We start from the raw sequence: 16,243 nt of genomic DNA on the forward strand, positions 1-16,243 counted from the left end.
TGGCTGCGACGCACCGTTTCCCACTCGCAAGCCCTTGCCCCTGCTCCCCCTGCGCAGGCACCCCGAGTGCGCCCGGCCGGCGCTTTATAGCTGCAGCCTGGGCGGCTCCACTTGCTGTTTTTCCTCTTCGGTGACTGGTGGCTCCTCCCGTCGCGAAGATGCAGCTCAAACCCATGGAGATCAACCCCGAGGTGAGCGCCTGGGCGCCGGGGCCCCGGGGAGCGTGGGGCGGCTGCGCCCGCGCCGGAGGTGCTGCTTTCCGAACGGTTTTGATACGTGTGTTTGTGTGTTTTCTCTCTCTTTTTTTTTTGCCTTCGCCTTCCAGATGCTGAACAAAGTGAGTGGCGTCTCGCCCTGTCCCCTTCCCCCAGGAGGATGACGCCCTCCCGGCTCCCGCGGTTTGACTGTGAACCCGAGCGGCGTCCTGCGCTGGGGCGCGAGCTGGGGTCCCCGTTTTCTACGCATCCCCCCCCCCCCGCACAACCCTCCACCCCCCTGCGCGCCCCCCGCCCCCGGAGTGGGGAGGTGACTGCGAGGAGACCCAGCCCGGGCGGCCGGGTGCGCGGCCGAGCTCCCGAGGGCGTGGCGCGGCGGCGCGGTGTCTGGTACCCGGGCTTCGTGGGAGCCACGTGGGGCCGGGCTTTGTGCTGTGTCATCGCGCCCATCAGGCTGGGCGGGGGTGGGGGGTGCGTGTGCGGGACGGCCCCGCCCTCCAGCAGGTGTGTCTGCCCCTCCGGGGGTCTCCTCTCTCCGTAGGTGCTGGCCCGCTTGGGGGTCGCCGGTCAGTGGCGCTTCGCCGACGTCTTGGGGCTGGAGGAGGAGGCGCTGGGCTCGGTGCCTGCGCCCGTCTGCGCGCTGCTGCTGCTGTTTCCCCTCACCGCGCAGGTAAGGACGTGGGGGTCCGCGCTACGCGGGGGTCCCCCCCATCCCTCCGCATTGCTCCCCTCCACCCAGGGGAGGCTTGCAGGGCCGGGTAGACGCCCGGTTGCACGCCCCGACTGTGGGGGCAAGGCCAGCTCCCTCCATCAACGGGAATCGGGGCTAGGGAGGAGGTGGCAGTTGCGTGGCGCCGACACTTGGGGGAGGTGGGGGTCGCGGCGCTTGTTGCTTTCCTGCGCATTCATCCAGGGTTGCCTTCAGTTTTGCAAGCGAGGCGGCGCCCCAAAATCGATCACGCTTCTCCGAGGTCTCGAGAGCTTTCTTCCTACTCAAAAATTCATCTTAGTACTGCCCGGCAGCCTTCCTTAGCCCCCGCCAAGGCGTGGCTGGTGCTTGCCTGTCAGTGGATTGTTTGGTTCTCAGGTTTCCCATCTTGCTACCTAATGAGGGGCCAGAGGGGGCGCGATCAAGCAGAAAACAATAGATTTCTCTCCTCCACCGCCACCAGCTGGGGTTCCTGTGGATGAGGCTTCAACCCCTTCACCCTCCTCAAGGGAACGCATTGGATTTTAGCTACTGGCATGAGCTGCTTTTGGGGGGTGAGGTGGGGGAAAGGGTTCATCTTTTTTGCTTAAGAATCTCCTGCTTTCTTGTCTCTGACCTTGTAGCTCAGTTGGGTAGGGAGCGCATCTTTGTCTCCTTCCAGATGGACTTTCACCCTGCTAGTGTCAATGTACATGTATTTCCGTAGCTGGGGACTGAACAGCCAATTAAAAGCTTAAACTAGTTGATTTCATCGTCATCTTACCTGATAGGACTTGCTAACCAGCGGAGACCTGCTGGGCCATTGCTCCAAACACAGATTTTAAGGAAGCCCCCTCCTAAGACCCGGGTATGCCAGAGGGGGATTCTTTGGTGGAGAAATTAAGCCTTACTGCAAGTTTCCTCCCTTTTAGCAAATGGGCTATGGTTTGTGTGTTAAAAACGCATTAGAGCTATTACAGATCATACTGAGTATTTTTTTGTGTGTTTTTATAACTAAGGCATTTATGTGGGTGAAAATAAGAGCTGCCAGTAATTGCGAGTTGAGCATCCTAGGTGGCCAGCCTCAGTAGTCTCCGCCCTCGGAAACCTCTCCCACCTTCCTCACCAGAAGGCACCATGATGACTAGGGGCTTTTGAGCCGCACTCAGAGGCCGGGTGCACTGGGCTTGGCTCTAAAGGCCCATTGGCTTCCTTTTATCCCCGCAGGCCAGCCATTCTGATGGGATTGTGGTAGGTAGGAGCAAGGTACTTTGTATGAAGGAGCTACTTGGTCCTTAAACTCCAGCTCAACCTCTGGGATTCAAAACGTGCTCCCTGACTAAACTCAAAAGCAGGACAGTGGGATTTTCGAGTGTTTGCTGAACAAGGAGATGTGAATTTGGCAAGAATCTCCTGGGTCTGAGATGATACCAGGAAATCCTAAATGGACCGCTTCTAACACATCCATTTTCCTTGATAATACAGAATTGTTTCCATGCAAGAGCTAGTGTTACCTCATTAGCAATCTAGAAAAGGCCCAACAGGCAATCATTTACTTAAGTGAAATCAGCTGGCCGGTCCTAGAACTTCCTGCCGAGGTTTTAAGTTGATCCTGCAAGGCAGGACAGCTTTTGAGCTGAGGCAGCTGCAGTCTAGGCTCACACTATTGCTTGTAGAAGGTTGCAAGGGTATTAGGATGGGCAGGAATGCCTTTGGCGTTCTGTCTGGATTTTACTGGCTATGGGAAATTAATCATTTCTATGGTATTAACACTATTTAACTGAAACATGTTACAGGCCTTTAAAATCTGAGGTGAAAGCTTCAGGCCAGCCAGTCACTAAATGACAGCAAAACAAATTAACAGCAAAGAGCTGTTCGCTGCAGTGAGCCAAACTGTGGCTGGTTGATTTCTTAGCTGGCCTACACAGGTGCTAATCATGAGCTCAACTTCTCAGCTGGTCAGAACTAATTCATTCTTCCCTGCTGTGGGATGTAAAGTTTGTGTGAGGTCCCAGCCCAACCCTCTAAGCCAGCTGTCTTAAGGGAAGGGAGCACACAGTGAATATTTTTAACAGTGCTCCTTGGAATAAATTATGGTTGGTTTGGGTTGTGCTTGAACTGAACAGAATTTGAAACAAGTGAGGTCTGTGCTGGCGAGTGTTCTTGTGGGCTGTGCATGCGATGCACTCGTGTGTGCAGGGTGTCCGTGTGGAACGGTCAGAGCTGAAGAGGAGCTTGAGCTCACCTTGTTCTCTGGCCCCATGACACGGTCCTTTTCGAGCTCTGAAGTTGCAGTGGTGTCTAGACAAAGCCTTGGGCGCCCTCCAAGGGCGGCTCTGCGCTGCCACAGCAGCATGGGGTGGATTCTCCTGTCCTCTGGAGCCCGTGGGCTGGCGTGGGTGTGGGATCAGACAGGCCACTGTTTGGGCCCCGGCCAGCCGCAGGAACCGAACCCCGGTTCCCGGTCTCACATCCCACTTGCATTTCAGTTGCACTGGTAGGACTGGCTGTCCCGCCATCTGTTCTTGGCATTTTCATCCTGAGATAGAAAAATGTGTTTCCTGTCCTAGCATGAGAACTTCAGGAAAAAGCAGATTGAAGAGCTGAAGGGACAAGCAGTAAGCCCCAAGGTGTACTTCATGAAGCAGACCATCGGCAACTCCTGTGGGACCATCGGGCTCATCCACGCCGTGGCCAATAACCAAGACAAGCTGGAGTTCAGTGAGTGTGGGGTGTGGTGAAAACGGACTTTGGGGTTCCTCGTCCAGCTGGTTCCAATGCCGGCCCTCTCTGCTCTCCCTTAAGATAATTGGCATCATCCTTCCCTTAACCTCCTCATCTAGGTAGAATCAGGGGGTGAGTTCAAGTTGCCCCTAGAGAGAAGGAAAGGTCTCTCCAGAAACACATCCAGACTGGAGTCTGATCTGGTGGCTGCAGGCACCTGAGAACAAGCCCTGAGGGCTGTTAGTACAAGGTTTCTGCTGCTCTGACTTTGGTCTCCATCATTTTAATCATAAGTTAGAATTCATCATAATTTGGGGGGGGGGGCCACACCTGGCAGAGTCTGGGCTTTCTCTCCATGATGCTGGGGATCAAGCCTGGACCTCCTTCCTGCCTGCCAATCATGTGCTAAGCCCGGTGAGCTCTCTTTGATGCTCATATTTATTTCTCTTTTTGGGCTCACACCCGAGATGCACAGGGGCTACTCCTGGCTTTGCACTCAGGAATCACTCCTGGCAGTGCTCAGGGGACCATTTGAGATGCTGGGAATCGAACCCGGGTTGGCCTCGTGCAAGGCAAACGCCCTGCCCACTGTGCTATTGCTCCAATCACTCGTATTTGTTTGTTGTTTGGGGGCTACACCCAGAGGTGCACAGGGCTTACTCCTGGCTCTGTGCTCCGGGATCACTCCTGGTGGTACCCAGGGGACCACATGTGGTACTTTGCACTGGGGTCCGTTGCATACGAGGCAAGTGCCTTCATCCCTATACTAGCTTTCCAGCCCTCCCCATCTTCATTTTTGTTTTTTTGCCTGGTGGGGTGGGCAGGCATGCCAGTGGTGGCTATGGAAACCATATGTGATTGAGATGCCACCCATGCCTCCAGCAAGCAAAGCATGCTCTCATCCCTTTGAGCTGTCTTTCAGTGCCAGGACCCATCTTGGATGCTGCTTTATCGCCTAAGCTGCAGGAGACACAGCAGCTTGAGGCAGCTGGGACCCCAGGCGTGTGAATTTCCTGCCGAGGAAATTCCTGGCTGTGATCTGAGAAGGTGGCCCTGTGACTGAGGCGGATTAGGGGAAATGAGTGCAAGCCCTCTGAGGGTCAGAGGTACAGTCAACGGCACTGAAATCAGTGTCCATGGCCATGAATGTCAGATTTCAGAGTGCTCTTGTGTGCATATGGCGCAGGGTTCAAGCCCCTGGCTTTGTGTATTTGAAGCTTCGCCATAGCAGATCTTCCAGTTGAGCTGTAGGAGAAGTAATCAGGCTCTGAGGCTGTGTGATCACTGCCCTGTAGCTCAGAAGCTGCTAAAGACACTAGTAAGTACTGGATGTGGCTCAGTCCAGTCAACTTTGCTTACAAATTCAACTGCCTGTGGTTCGTTAGCTCCTGATTCAGACATCGGTGGGAGGTACCTGTGAATCGAGTAACTGCAGCTCCGAATCCAGTGATGCTTGTAGGTCAAATACCTTTATTTTCATTCTTTAGGAATGGTTTTGAATGACTCCTAGTATACCGTTGAAACAAGCCCAGAAGACTTGTCTAAAACCATAAACGTCCAGATGAGTTTTCCCAATTTGGCCTTACAACCTCCTTCTCAGGAAAAAATTACACTCAGGGCCTCCTTGGAAATCTGCCTTTAAGTGACAAAGGGAAAAGCACCCCCCAAGGTGCCTACTGCCCCCCACCCTGTGCCCCCAAATCACTCCAGAGCCCAAGAGGCAGTATCACCTATTCTGGAAAACACTGATCCAACACTTTGAAAATAGCACAGCGGGTAGGGTGTTTGCTTTGCACGTGGTCAACCCAGGTTCGATTCCCAGCATCCCATATGGTCCCCTGAGCACTGCCAGGAGTAACCCCTGTGCATTGCCGGGTGTGACCCAAAAATCGCAAAAGTTTTTCAGATATTTAAAACTTTTAAGTTTTTTTTTTTTTTGAGGGGGAGTGGTGGTGATGGGATGTCTTCCAAGCACTACTCAGAACATACGGGTGGGTCACTCCCAGTGATGATTCAGGCTGAGGCTGGGTGATCGGATGCTGCTTGAGTCCTAGCCATCCTTGGCCACTGCCCTGGGGCCTATAGGGTGACACAGTGGCAGTACGGGGGTGATAGAAATGTGGTATCAAGATTGGATTCAGGGCCCTGTCCGTGCCAGAGGTGCACTTCTGCCCCCTGAACTCTTTCCTGTACTGCTGCTGTTTTCAAGTGTCTTGACCGAGATATGAGAAAGTTGGAGCTTGGGTCAGAGAGACGGCTCAGTGAGCATGGCATATGCTTTACATGCTGGAGGCTGGGGTTCGATCCTTGGCACTGGATGGGATGTCCCCCAGGTACTGCTGGGAGTGTGCTGCCCCCTCCCCCCCAACACAAGCGTTGTAGCTTTATCCCTTATTAGCGGTAAATATCACTTTTTCTGGGATAGTGCATTCATGAGATCAGCAGATAACTCTAAGGCCTTTGTTAACAGCGGACAGGATGAGGTCTAAGGCTTCACGTGAGATGTACCCTTCCAAGTCTTAAACTAATTTTAGAGCCGAACATCAAGTGAAGATCTTTTGAAATATAGGTTGCTCCAGCTTGAGTCTAACAGAGCTGCAGGACCATCAGTCAGCGCATCTCTGAGGCCAGACTGTCAGACTCCTTGCATTCCTATTTAAGATGCTTACCTCGGTGTGGGTCACAGTATTGCTTAGCTTGTGTTTTCTACCCTGAGATGCAAGTGCGGTTTGAGAACCCCGACCAGATGAGAATGTCTGCACGCGCCAGGTCTGCGCAGTCTCATTGCACGCCGGGAGGGTGGCGTCAGCAGGCCCGTGGTCCTGCCTAGATGACACACAAACTCAGATGTGTCATGGGTGTCTTGGTGACTGAGATTGGGGGGGCTGAGCAGAAGGTGGAGGGGATTCTCCTCTTAGAATGGAGGGTTCTCAGACTCTCAAGGCCAGTTGAGTGAAGAGGGGGTTAAATATAAGATTGGGGTTGCGGTGAGGGGGGAACTGAGAAGGCTTAAAGGGGCAGAATACAATTTTGCGTGCTGAAGTCATAGGTTCAATCCCTGGCGTCCCAGCAAGATGCCAGGAGTAGCCCACAAGTCCTGCCGGGTGTGACCCAGGCACCAAAATAGAGAAGAGGCTGGAAGAAGGGGCAGTTCCTTGCACAGAGGACCAGAGTGTGAAGGTTTGCCTGACATACGTTGCCATGGCCAGAGCCTGCAGTCAGTGCACATCCATCAGCTTTATTTTGTGGGTGTTTTTCTTCAGATGACGGGTCAATCCTGAAACAGTTCCTTTCTGAGACGGAGAAGCTGTCCCCCGAAGACAGAGCCAAATGCTTTGAGAAGAACGAGGTAGGAAGAGAACTCCAGGGCGTTGCTTTTCACACCCTTGCCGAGGTGTATGCACACGGCTCACTGTTCTCTCTCCTACAGGCTATCCAGGCAGCCCACGATGCTGTGGCCCAGGAGGGCCAGTGTCGGGTAAGTGTGGGCAGAGACGGAACCAAGTTGCCCAGTGCTCAGTGCTACTAGGTTTACCGTGGCCAATGTGGTTTTTCCACCACCAAATCAGGCCAGAGGATACTGCCTTTGACCAGGTCTTTCTGAACAGTGATTCTCCGGGCCTTGAATCGGTTGGACGTCTTGAGTCAACGCAAACAGATGGTGACTTGTGTGGTTTCCAGTGAGTCCAACAGACTGACACTCTGTAATGCAGCTTTGAGAATCCGAGTCTCAGGTTGTTGGGGGAGTAAGATAAACACACAGGGGTGGACAGTGTCTAATGCTGTGGATGCAGCCTTGGGGTCAGCTTTTCGATGCACCATAAGCAATGGCAGTATTGTCTGCGTAGCCATGGTTGGCTCGACCCTGTCTGACCTACCCATCTAGTTCTTAATCTTCCTCCTCAGCAAAAATCACGCCGTGTTGGAGAGAGCACAGTGGCCTAGTAGCTGAGTATCTGCTTTGTATTTTGGAGGCGTGAGAAGTTCGATTCCCAGCACCACCGGGCATGGCCATTGAACTGAAAATAAAAAAAACTAAAACCCAAGCAGCATCACAGCTGTTGTGACAGCTTATCCACCTTAATAATCTTAGGGTAGGGCCTCTATGTAGGATCTATACAAATACTAGCATAATTCACTGTGTACACTGGAGTTTTGAACTGCCTGGCGTTGAGGAGTGCTTTCCACACAATATGAATCTTGAGTAGGTCTTTGGGGTCTACCAAATCTCAATTAATCCATAGCTTGCTATTGGCTGTCTTTGTTTTTGAAGTATTACTGTTAACAGTGAACATGTATTTTGGGTGTTCAGTATAACCGTTGTGTCCTTACAATAAAGTAAAACAAAAATGGTGGTGGTGGCGGGTTGGGGGGGCTGGGTGGCCTCCTACCCTTGGTCCCTCACATTGAACCACTGGCCTGGTGGGAGAGAATTGCAGGTGGGGGTCTGACGCAGGAGAGGGCTCTTCCTCCCATCAACAAAGAGGAAAATAGGAAGGAAATAGACACTTACAGGACTGCATTTATCGGTACTGTAAGGTCATGTCATCTGATTCAGTGATGAGTCATCTGATGCGTTTGTGGACTCATCACGTAGGTCCAGCTCCTATTGAAGTACCAACTTCACTGCAAGGAAATTGGTCCCAGAAGATGCCCTTGAACAGTGAAAGTTGTTAATAGTTTGAATGCCACTTACCAAATACTCATTTCTCCTCCCCCCCCCCAATCTTCTCTCTTTAGGTAGATGACAAAGTGAATTTCCATTTTATTCTCTTTAACAATGTGGATGGCCACCTCTATGAACTTGGTGAGTGACTCTCCGTTTGGGGACTAATGTGGTCTCATGCATTCTCTGACTTGATTTCTCTTAGCAGTAACATGTGACTGTTACATGGTTTTCCGTGGTATAGGAAGTCATAACAAGGTTTTCTTGTGGCACTCAGCCCTTTATCAAACTGAACTTGAACCAGCTGATCTGATCTGTTGAGGGAATGGCTTAGTCATAAACCTCAGGAGACTCGATTAGTAAGGATGTGTGTGTAGATTTTTCTCTTTCCACCTTTTCCTACAGTATCATATTCCAGGGTCCATCTCTGAGAATATTAGGAGAGAGCAGTGCTTGAATGTGCCCATACTATGTAGGAGGGTTTGAACGGGTGGCGTAGTTAACTGATATAGGACAATCGAGATTGTAGTAGATAGCACCTGTGGGCACGCCAGGGCAGAGGGGACTTGGATCAGGCTCTGGGACAAATGATATCTCAAGGTTCTCCTAACTTCCCATTTTTCTGGTACCCCAGAGACGCTCTTGTCTTCTGCCCTGTGGTTCTCCCCTAGAGACGGGCATGAGCCCATCAGCAAGGGGAGCTGGATCAGGCTGTTGGGATCTAGTGATGGGAGACGGAGTTGCCTGGGACCGGCCCGGGGGAATGATGCCTCCTCAGTTCCCACCCGTGGCTCAAACCAACCCACCCTTTGTGCATGAGTCAGCGGTGCTTGGAAGAACCAAACGCTGGCCTTTGGGCAGAGCAAATCCAGTGGCCGGGAAAGGCCCAGAATGTTGACCCACCTGCTCTTTCATTCCAGATGGCCGGATGCCTTTCCCCGTGAACCATGGATCCAGCTCGGCGGACTCACTACTGCGGGTAATCTCTGGCGACCTTTCTTTCACTAAACTGTCTTTTGGTTTCTGGGGCCATATCTGGTGGCACTCAGGGATTACTGCTGCAGGTGCTCCAGGGACTGTCTGTGTTGCCGGATGGGCCAGGTGCAAGGCACCTTAACCACAAGACCCCAAAGTATTCCTCTGGCCCCTTACATTACTGTGTTTGGGGGCTACACCTCGTGCTGAGGGGCTACTCCTGGTTCTGTATCCAAGAATCACCCCAGTGTTGCTCATGGGGCCATGTGTGGTGCTGGGGAGTATACCAGAGTTGTGGTGGCACAGGTGCATGCAAGGCAGACGCCTAACCACCTGTGCTGCCTCTTAAATAATTTAGTCAGGTGCTAGTAACTCTTACAGGGCCGCCAGCAGCAGCCACCCAAGTTGATTGCGGTCTTCAGGGTTTAAGGAGGAACTCTCTTCCTTAATTCAGAGCAGTTTTCGGCAGATGCCTTTGGAGTTGCCTCTGCAGCATGTGCGTCCTTAGACTGAGCTTGGAGACTGAACCCAAAAGTCATCACTTTACTCCGCTGTGGGATTAAGGTGACCATTGTTCCCCTGTCAGATCACATCATAGCTGAAGAGTGAGTCACAGCAACCCCAGTCTGCCCTAATCCCGACAAACCTGCTGGATTTGGGTCAGTCTCGTAGGCAGCATGCCCTGGGTTCTGGCTAGATTCTTCGATTCTAGTAGGTCATTAGCTTTTAGGAATTTCTTTTCCATAATCTGCTTGAGGATGAGGGAAGATTATCTTAACGAACACAGCCTTTGAGACCCAGGTCAGCCCCGTAAACATCCAGCCATGAACGGTAAGAGGAGTGAGTTCTTGAGGGGGAAGGGCACACGGCTGCCCACCTGTGGCTTTTGACCACTGGTCTGACTGAACCCACAGCTTAAGTCTTTTCATCTTAAAAAGAAATTCCGGGGGGGGGCGGAGAAATAATATAGTGGGGTAAGGTGCTTGCCTTGCACACGGCATGCAATCCAGAACCTGGACGAGAGGTTTTTCTGGACAAAGCCAGAAAGGAAATCCTTTGGGTTTTATGGTATCAGGCTCTGTTACAAGTGTTTGCTACCACAGTGACAGCAACAGAGCAACTCAGCCCTGGGTTAGATGAGTGAAGGGCTGTGTTCCCGCCCCTTCCCCAGATTGGTCCCTTAAGCAAGGCAGCAGGCTGGGTTTGGCCCACAGACTGCAGCTGGTCAGCGTTTGTTGATTGTAAAATATATATGTGTGTGTGTATATATATACACACACACATATATTTTATGTGTATATATAAAATATATGTATATATACGTATGTATATATATACGTATGTATATATACATGTATATGTATATATACATATGTATGTATATATACACATATATGTATATATATGTATATCTCTATATATACACATATATATGGGGGGGTTCATACCTGCCAGTGCTCAGGGAACCAGATGTGGTGCTGGGGATCACTCCCAGGTCAGTGGCATGCAAGGCAAGCAAACCCCTTACCCACTGTGCAATCTCTGGCTACTTATGTTTTTTATAGAACCCTTCTAAGGGTATTACCAGGTAGCTGTTACATTTTTGCTGGTGAGGAAATGGAGGAGCTTAGGCTAAGTGGTGCCCAAGGCTAGAGACTTCACTGTTAGAACTCTGGCTCAGACCTACATGGTGTCTGGAGAGTGTGCTCTCTGCCGCTGCCCTGTGCTCCCTTTTTGGTTAGTATTACTTTGTTTTGGGGGTCACACCTAGCAGTGCTCAGGGGTTACTCCTGGCTCTGCACTCAGGAATCATTTCTGGCAGTACTCGGGGCTCAGGCCCAGGTTGGCCACATGCAGGGCACGGTCCCTCTCCATTGTTCTACCTCTCCAGCCCCTGTTGACAGTAGTCTTGTCTGCAAAGCCTGAGACCCACTGAGCTCCAGGTGCTAGGGGACCCAGTAATGGCTCTTCCAGAGGGGGACTTCCTCTAACCTGCTGCCAGGACACCTGAGAAAGGGCAAAAGCTGGTTTGTGATGCTGAAGGTGTATGTAGGCCAGTGGTAATAGGGTGTGCAAAAGGAACCCCGGGAAAGTAGGGGGGGTGGGATTTTCATGCAAACTAGAGGAACAAGAATAGAGGCGAAGGGCCAGGGAGACAATGCAGAGGGTTCAAGGGCATCCTAGACATGCACAGGGCCCCAGGCCTCGTCACCGCCTGGGTATAGTCCTGGGGCCCCAGCATCACATCTGGCTTGAGTATGTGGCCCTGGCAAATCCTGCAGCTGGGTTGGGCATCACCTGGAGATGTTGCCTCACATTGCCCATTCTCCCTCCCCAAAAAGCCTAGGCAGAGTTTCTGGTCAAGACTTGGGTGGTGGAGGGCCAGAGAGTGAAGGCGTGTTGCATCCCACTGATCCTGGTTTGAAAGTGGACGTCACATAGGGTCTCCTGAGTACCGCTAGGTGAGGCCTCAGCCCCGAGTGATCGTGCAGAGGGTAGGGTGCTTGCATGTGTACCATATGGTCCCTTGGGCACAGAGCCAGGAACAACCCCTGAGCATTGCCGAGTGTGGCCCCAAAATAAAATAATTTTAACGCCCCCCACCCCTCAAAATAAAAACTAGTTGGAAAGATTTGTCCTTTTACACTCTAACACATGGTTTCTCAGTTATGCACCAGCTCTATGCCCTGGTGTAAGCCCCAGGGGCCACAGGTAAAAATAGTGTAATTGGGGGGCTCTGGCACAAGACTTGGGGGACCAGTGGAGGAAACAGGTCTGCAGGGGGCCAAGGTTGGGAAACAAAGGAAAAGCAGGGCTCCGAAGTGCTGTCCAAAACCTGACACTCCAACACCAGAATAGAGACCTGTCCTTAAACTGCCACAGGAACAGAGTTTAGGAAGCTAAAACTTAACAAAACACACATTCCTTCTCTAATTAGTCTCATTTACAATTCAGTGAATGGAAGTCAGCATCTTAATGAAAGCTCTCAGCAGAAAATTTGTATGGTTAAAGGTGTCTTAAGGTTGTGTCTAAACTGCATGCTAAGTGAATGTTAAGTGGGTGAGACTATCTGCAGAATGTAACCCGCAGACTGTAACCCTCGTGTCCTCGCCTTGCATGAATCCAGTCTCCTGCATTAGTCAAGAGTGATTATTTTCTGGACTTAGTCAACCGTGGGTCCTCAGCTGGAATGTCTTTACATGGGAAACTCCAGGTTCAATCCCTGGCACCACTTGGTATCCTGAGCACTGTGCCCACTGTCACCCCTGAGCACCACCACCAGCACAGGTGACCCCCAAATAAAACCAAAACTCCCAGTACTGGGTCCTCAAGGAAGATGAAGGTAGGCAAGGAAGGTCTCTGGAAAACCACCATAGACCATTCTGTTACAGAAGAGAGTATGGATGCCAGTTTAGGTTTTCTAAGTGGCTTTACAAAGGGAAATGAAACGGAGTTGAAGTTTCATTTCTGATGCTGTGGAATGGTCAAACTCAGTATTGAGCAAATGTGAACCTGGAGATCTTGAGACTGTGTCTTATTTTTAGCAGATCCTCTGTGCTATTAAAGGATTTAACAATTTAAGACCATATGTCATTCCATTGAACTCTCAAATGGTTTGATCAAAGATTGAGACTGATACCAAGGCTTTAAACTCTAGGTTTTGGTAAATAAGTAACATTGGAATACTCTTGATGAAGCTCCCTTCTAGCTAGATCTTAGAATTAATAATGACCATAAAGATGGAAGCATCGCTTTCTTGTCTGTCCTAGAAAACCAGGTAGTTGAAGCTGTTTTGTAAACACACATTTACTTGGGCAAAATTGCTATTGATTTGCCTGGGAATCCTTTCTCATAGCCCTGGTGTGGGAGAGATGAGATTCCAGCCTCATTTTAATTTGAGGAACTGGCACCGATTGTGGAGTTGTCAGAACCAGGCATGAAACCAGGGAAGCCACACAGAGTCCTGGGGGAAAGTAAGAGTCTGAGCATCAGAAATCAGATCCGCTTTCCAGCTGTTAGGAAACATGGAGTGTTGGAATTAGCTTATAACTGGATGGACATGAAGAGTATCATGTTGAGTGAAATAAGTCAGAAGGACAGATACAGACTGACTACATTTATTTTGGGGATATAGCACTGTCACTGTCATCTCGTTGTTCGATTTGTTCGAGCGGGCACCAGTAATGTCTCCATTGTGAGACTTGTTACTGTTTTTGGCATATCGAATATGCCACAGGTAGCTTGCCAGGCTCTGCCGTGTGGGATAGATACTCTGGGTAACTTGCCGGGCTTTCCAAGAGGGGCGGAGGAATCGAACCTGGGTCTGCCGAGTGCAAGGCAAACGCCCTACCCGCTGTGCTATCACTCCAGCCAATATAGTCATCCCATGAATATAGTCGTTGAATCCCCAAAGTCAGCCATCCCTACCTGCTGCACTATGACATATAAAAAACGTAGTATGAGACTAACACCCAAGAACGGTAGAAACAAGAGTCAGGAGGAATGGTCCATGGTTGGAAGCCTGCCTCAAGGGCTGGGGGAGAGGGCAGTTGGGATAGAGGAGGGACCGTTATGGCAGTGGTGGCTGGAAGGAATCGCTCTGGATGGGAGAGGTGTGCTGAAAGTGTGTGAAGGACCAAATCTATGTACCTATCTCATGGTGATTCACTTTAAAAAAAAAAAAAAGATAAAACTCAGATCTAGTGGTCTTGGCCACCACCACAGACATCTTTTTTCCTCCCACTCTTAGGCTGGATTTCGAATTGAGTAAGGGGAGGTTTAGAGTTGATCTGGGTGAACCTGGAGCATAACAAGGCCAATCTGCTGCTTCCCCTTGGACTCTGACTTGAAACTGCTCCTATGTGTGGATTAACCGCTTTTTTCCTTTGCAGGATGCTGCCAAGGTGTGCCGAGAGTTCACCGAGCGGGAGCAAGGGGAAGTCCGCTTTTCCGCTGTGGCCCTCTGCAAGGCAGCCTAATGTCCCGGAGGAGCCTCCATTGTCCCCCTTCCCAACCAACCCCCTTCTGCGTGAATACTTCCTTTTCTAGCGCATTCTAAGATGCGCACGTGCTTGTAGCACACAGACGTCCTTCTTTGGTTTTGCAGATCTGCACTTACCCTCAGCCACCCCTCGTTCCCCGGCAGAGCTCAGCTGTGGATGGAGCAGAGTTGGGTAGAAGCTTTTCCATGGTTAAAGCATCTCCCGCCCCGCCAGTGTCTGTCTTGATCTCAATATCTCATGCTTTCAGTGGCTCCTTCTGTTTGTCTGTCAAAGGCTTTGGATATGGTTGGTTTGTCCTTAAAAGAAATAAAACTTTTCTGCTGAGTAGAGATGCACTTAAGCTGGCTTCCAGTGGTTTGCTTTCTGTGCAAGTTGACAGCTCTCGCCCTGTGCTATTATCTGGATTCCAACCTCTCTGAAAAGTGTTTTGGGCTGGGACAAGAATACCGTGGGTGACCATTTGCCTGGCACACTGCCAGCCTGACTTCGATCCCTGGCATCTCATATGGTCCACTGAGCCCTACCAGGAGTGATCCCTGAGCTCAGCCAGGAGTACAGGGCACTGCCTTGTGTCACGCAAAAGCCAAAAAACAAACCAAAAAGTATTTTGGCTTCTAGGAAGAGGGTGAACTTTATTTTTGTAGTTTCTGGGTCACACCTGGTGATGCTCAGGATTTACTCCTAGCTCTGTGCATAGGGATATGGAACCCTGTTGGGTGCCAGGGATTGAACCTGGATCAGCCCAGGGCAAGGCAGGTGCCCTGCCCATTGTACTCCCACCCCATCTTCACTATTAACACCCAGTAATCATGTAATGTAAAAGAATAATACAGGTGATACCAATTATATTGATTTGACACCAGAAGGATGTAGTTTGATTTATTTTTTGGTGGGGCCTCACCTGGCTATGCTCATAATTTACTCCTGGCTGTGTGCTTGGGGCACTATGAGGTAACCAGGATCAAACCAAGGTCAGCCACATACGAGGCAGGTACTTTCACCCCTTGACTATCCTTAAGGTTCACAAAGGAATGCATTTTAAAGTGTAAATGTTTATCTTAGGGTACAATGCCAACACCATATCTTCTCTACCACTGTCTATAAGACATTTTCAACCCTCGTTCTTCCTCTCTGGTAATCTCAGACTTTGTTCTCAAAAACCAAAGGGATGGCTCCATTGTCTATTCCATATGCTTGTTGCAATGTTTATCACATGTGAATGAGGTCAGTTTTTCTGCAGACATTCTTGTCTGCAGTCTTTCCTGCTTACTACAGACTGATGGTTCGGAAATGTGCATGTCTTATTCACCTACAAACATGGCCCTTAATGGTTCCTTATTTACTAATTTGACAAGTTATTGTTAAGCATTCTTGTATGTGTTGAACACAAATGAATAAAACATTACTGGCATGGTTAATGATCATTTATTACTCTTATTATACAGTTATCTTGGACATTAGAGGAAATGGAACAGGAAGTCCCTACTGCTAGAAGTCTGTTAAAAGGTGACTCAAATATGTGATAATCTGGATCAGCTGTGTGTTTTTGTTTTTCCAGGTGGTTAAAACCCCTCTATTTCTAATCTTAGAGCACCTCCATATCTTTACAGCAGGCAGTAATATGACGGTATTTCACTGCAAAAAGAAATATGAGTGATACCACTAAATGATATCACTATAAGCCTAGGGTCTAGTACCCAACATTCTATTTGGTTTCCCTGAGACCTCAGCCATGTACATCCCCAGGAGCACCCAAACTCAATGTTAAGACAGTGCCTCCTGCTCCCCACCCTGAGTTGTGCACCTTTGAGGCATTGTTTATCCCAACACCCATTCATTGATGTCCTGGAGTTGTCCAAGTGTGAGTTAACAGCTTCTGGCATTGGAGCCCTTTCAACAGGTAATGCCAATTAATGCACTTAGTATCCCAGCCCTTTTCATTAATACATCATTGACATGGAACATTTTAGTT

The 16,243-nt window shown here is 50.1% G+C and overlaps 1 protein-coding gene across 2 annotated transcripts; it reads left to right on the plus strand.

The window, feature by feature from the left end:
• The first annotated feature begins 143 nt into the window (after positions 1-143).
• Positions 144-15,695, plus strand: UCHL1 (ubiquitin C-terminal hydrolase L1). Of its 2 annotated transcripts, XM_004608008.3 has the most exons (9): positions 144-191; positions 326-337; positions 757-885; positions 3,474-3,624; positions 6,891-6,976; positions 7,058-7,105; positions 8,368-8,434; positions 9,214-9,272; positions 14,161-15,695. In XM_004608008.3, exons 1-9 carry the CDS (start codon positions 159-161, stop codon positions 14,245-14,247), a joined length of 672 nt encoding a protein of 223 aa, XP_004608065.1. In that variant the 5' UTR covers positions 144-158; the 3' UTR covers positions 14,248-15,695. The 2 variants fall into 2 exon arrangements, with proteins under 2 accessions (XP_004608065.1, XP_054995422.1); XM_055139447.1 differs by lacking the exon at positions 326-337.
• Positions 15,696-16,243: the final 548 nt, after the last annotated feature.

This window comes from Sorex araneus, chromosome 5, assembly GCF_027595985.1.
Source record: "Sorex araneus isolate mSorAra2 chromosome 5, mSorAra2.pri, whole genome shotgun sequence".
Taxonomy (NCBI): Eukaryota; Metazoa; Chordata; class Mammalia; order Eulipotyphla; family Soricidae; genus Sorex; species Sorex araneus.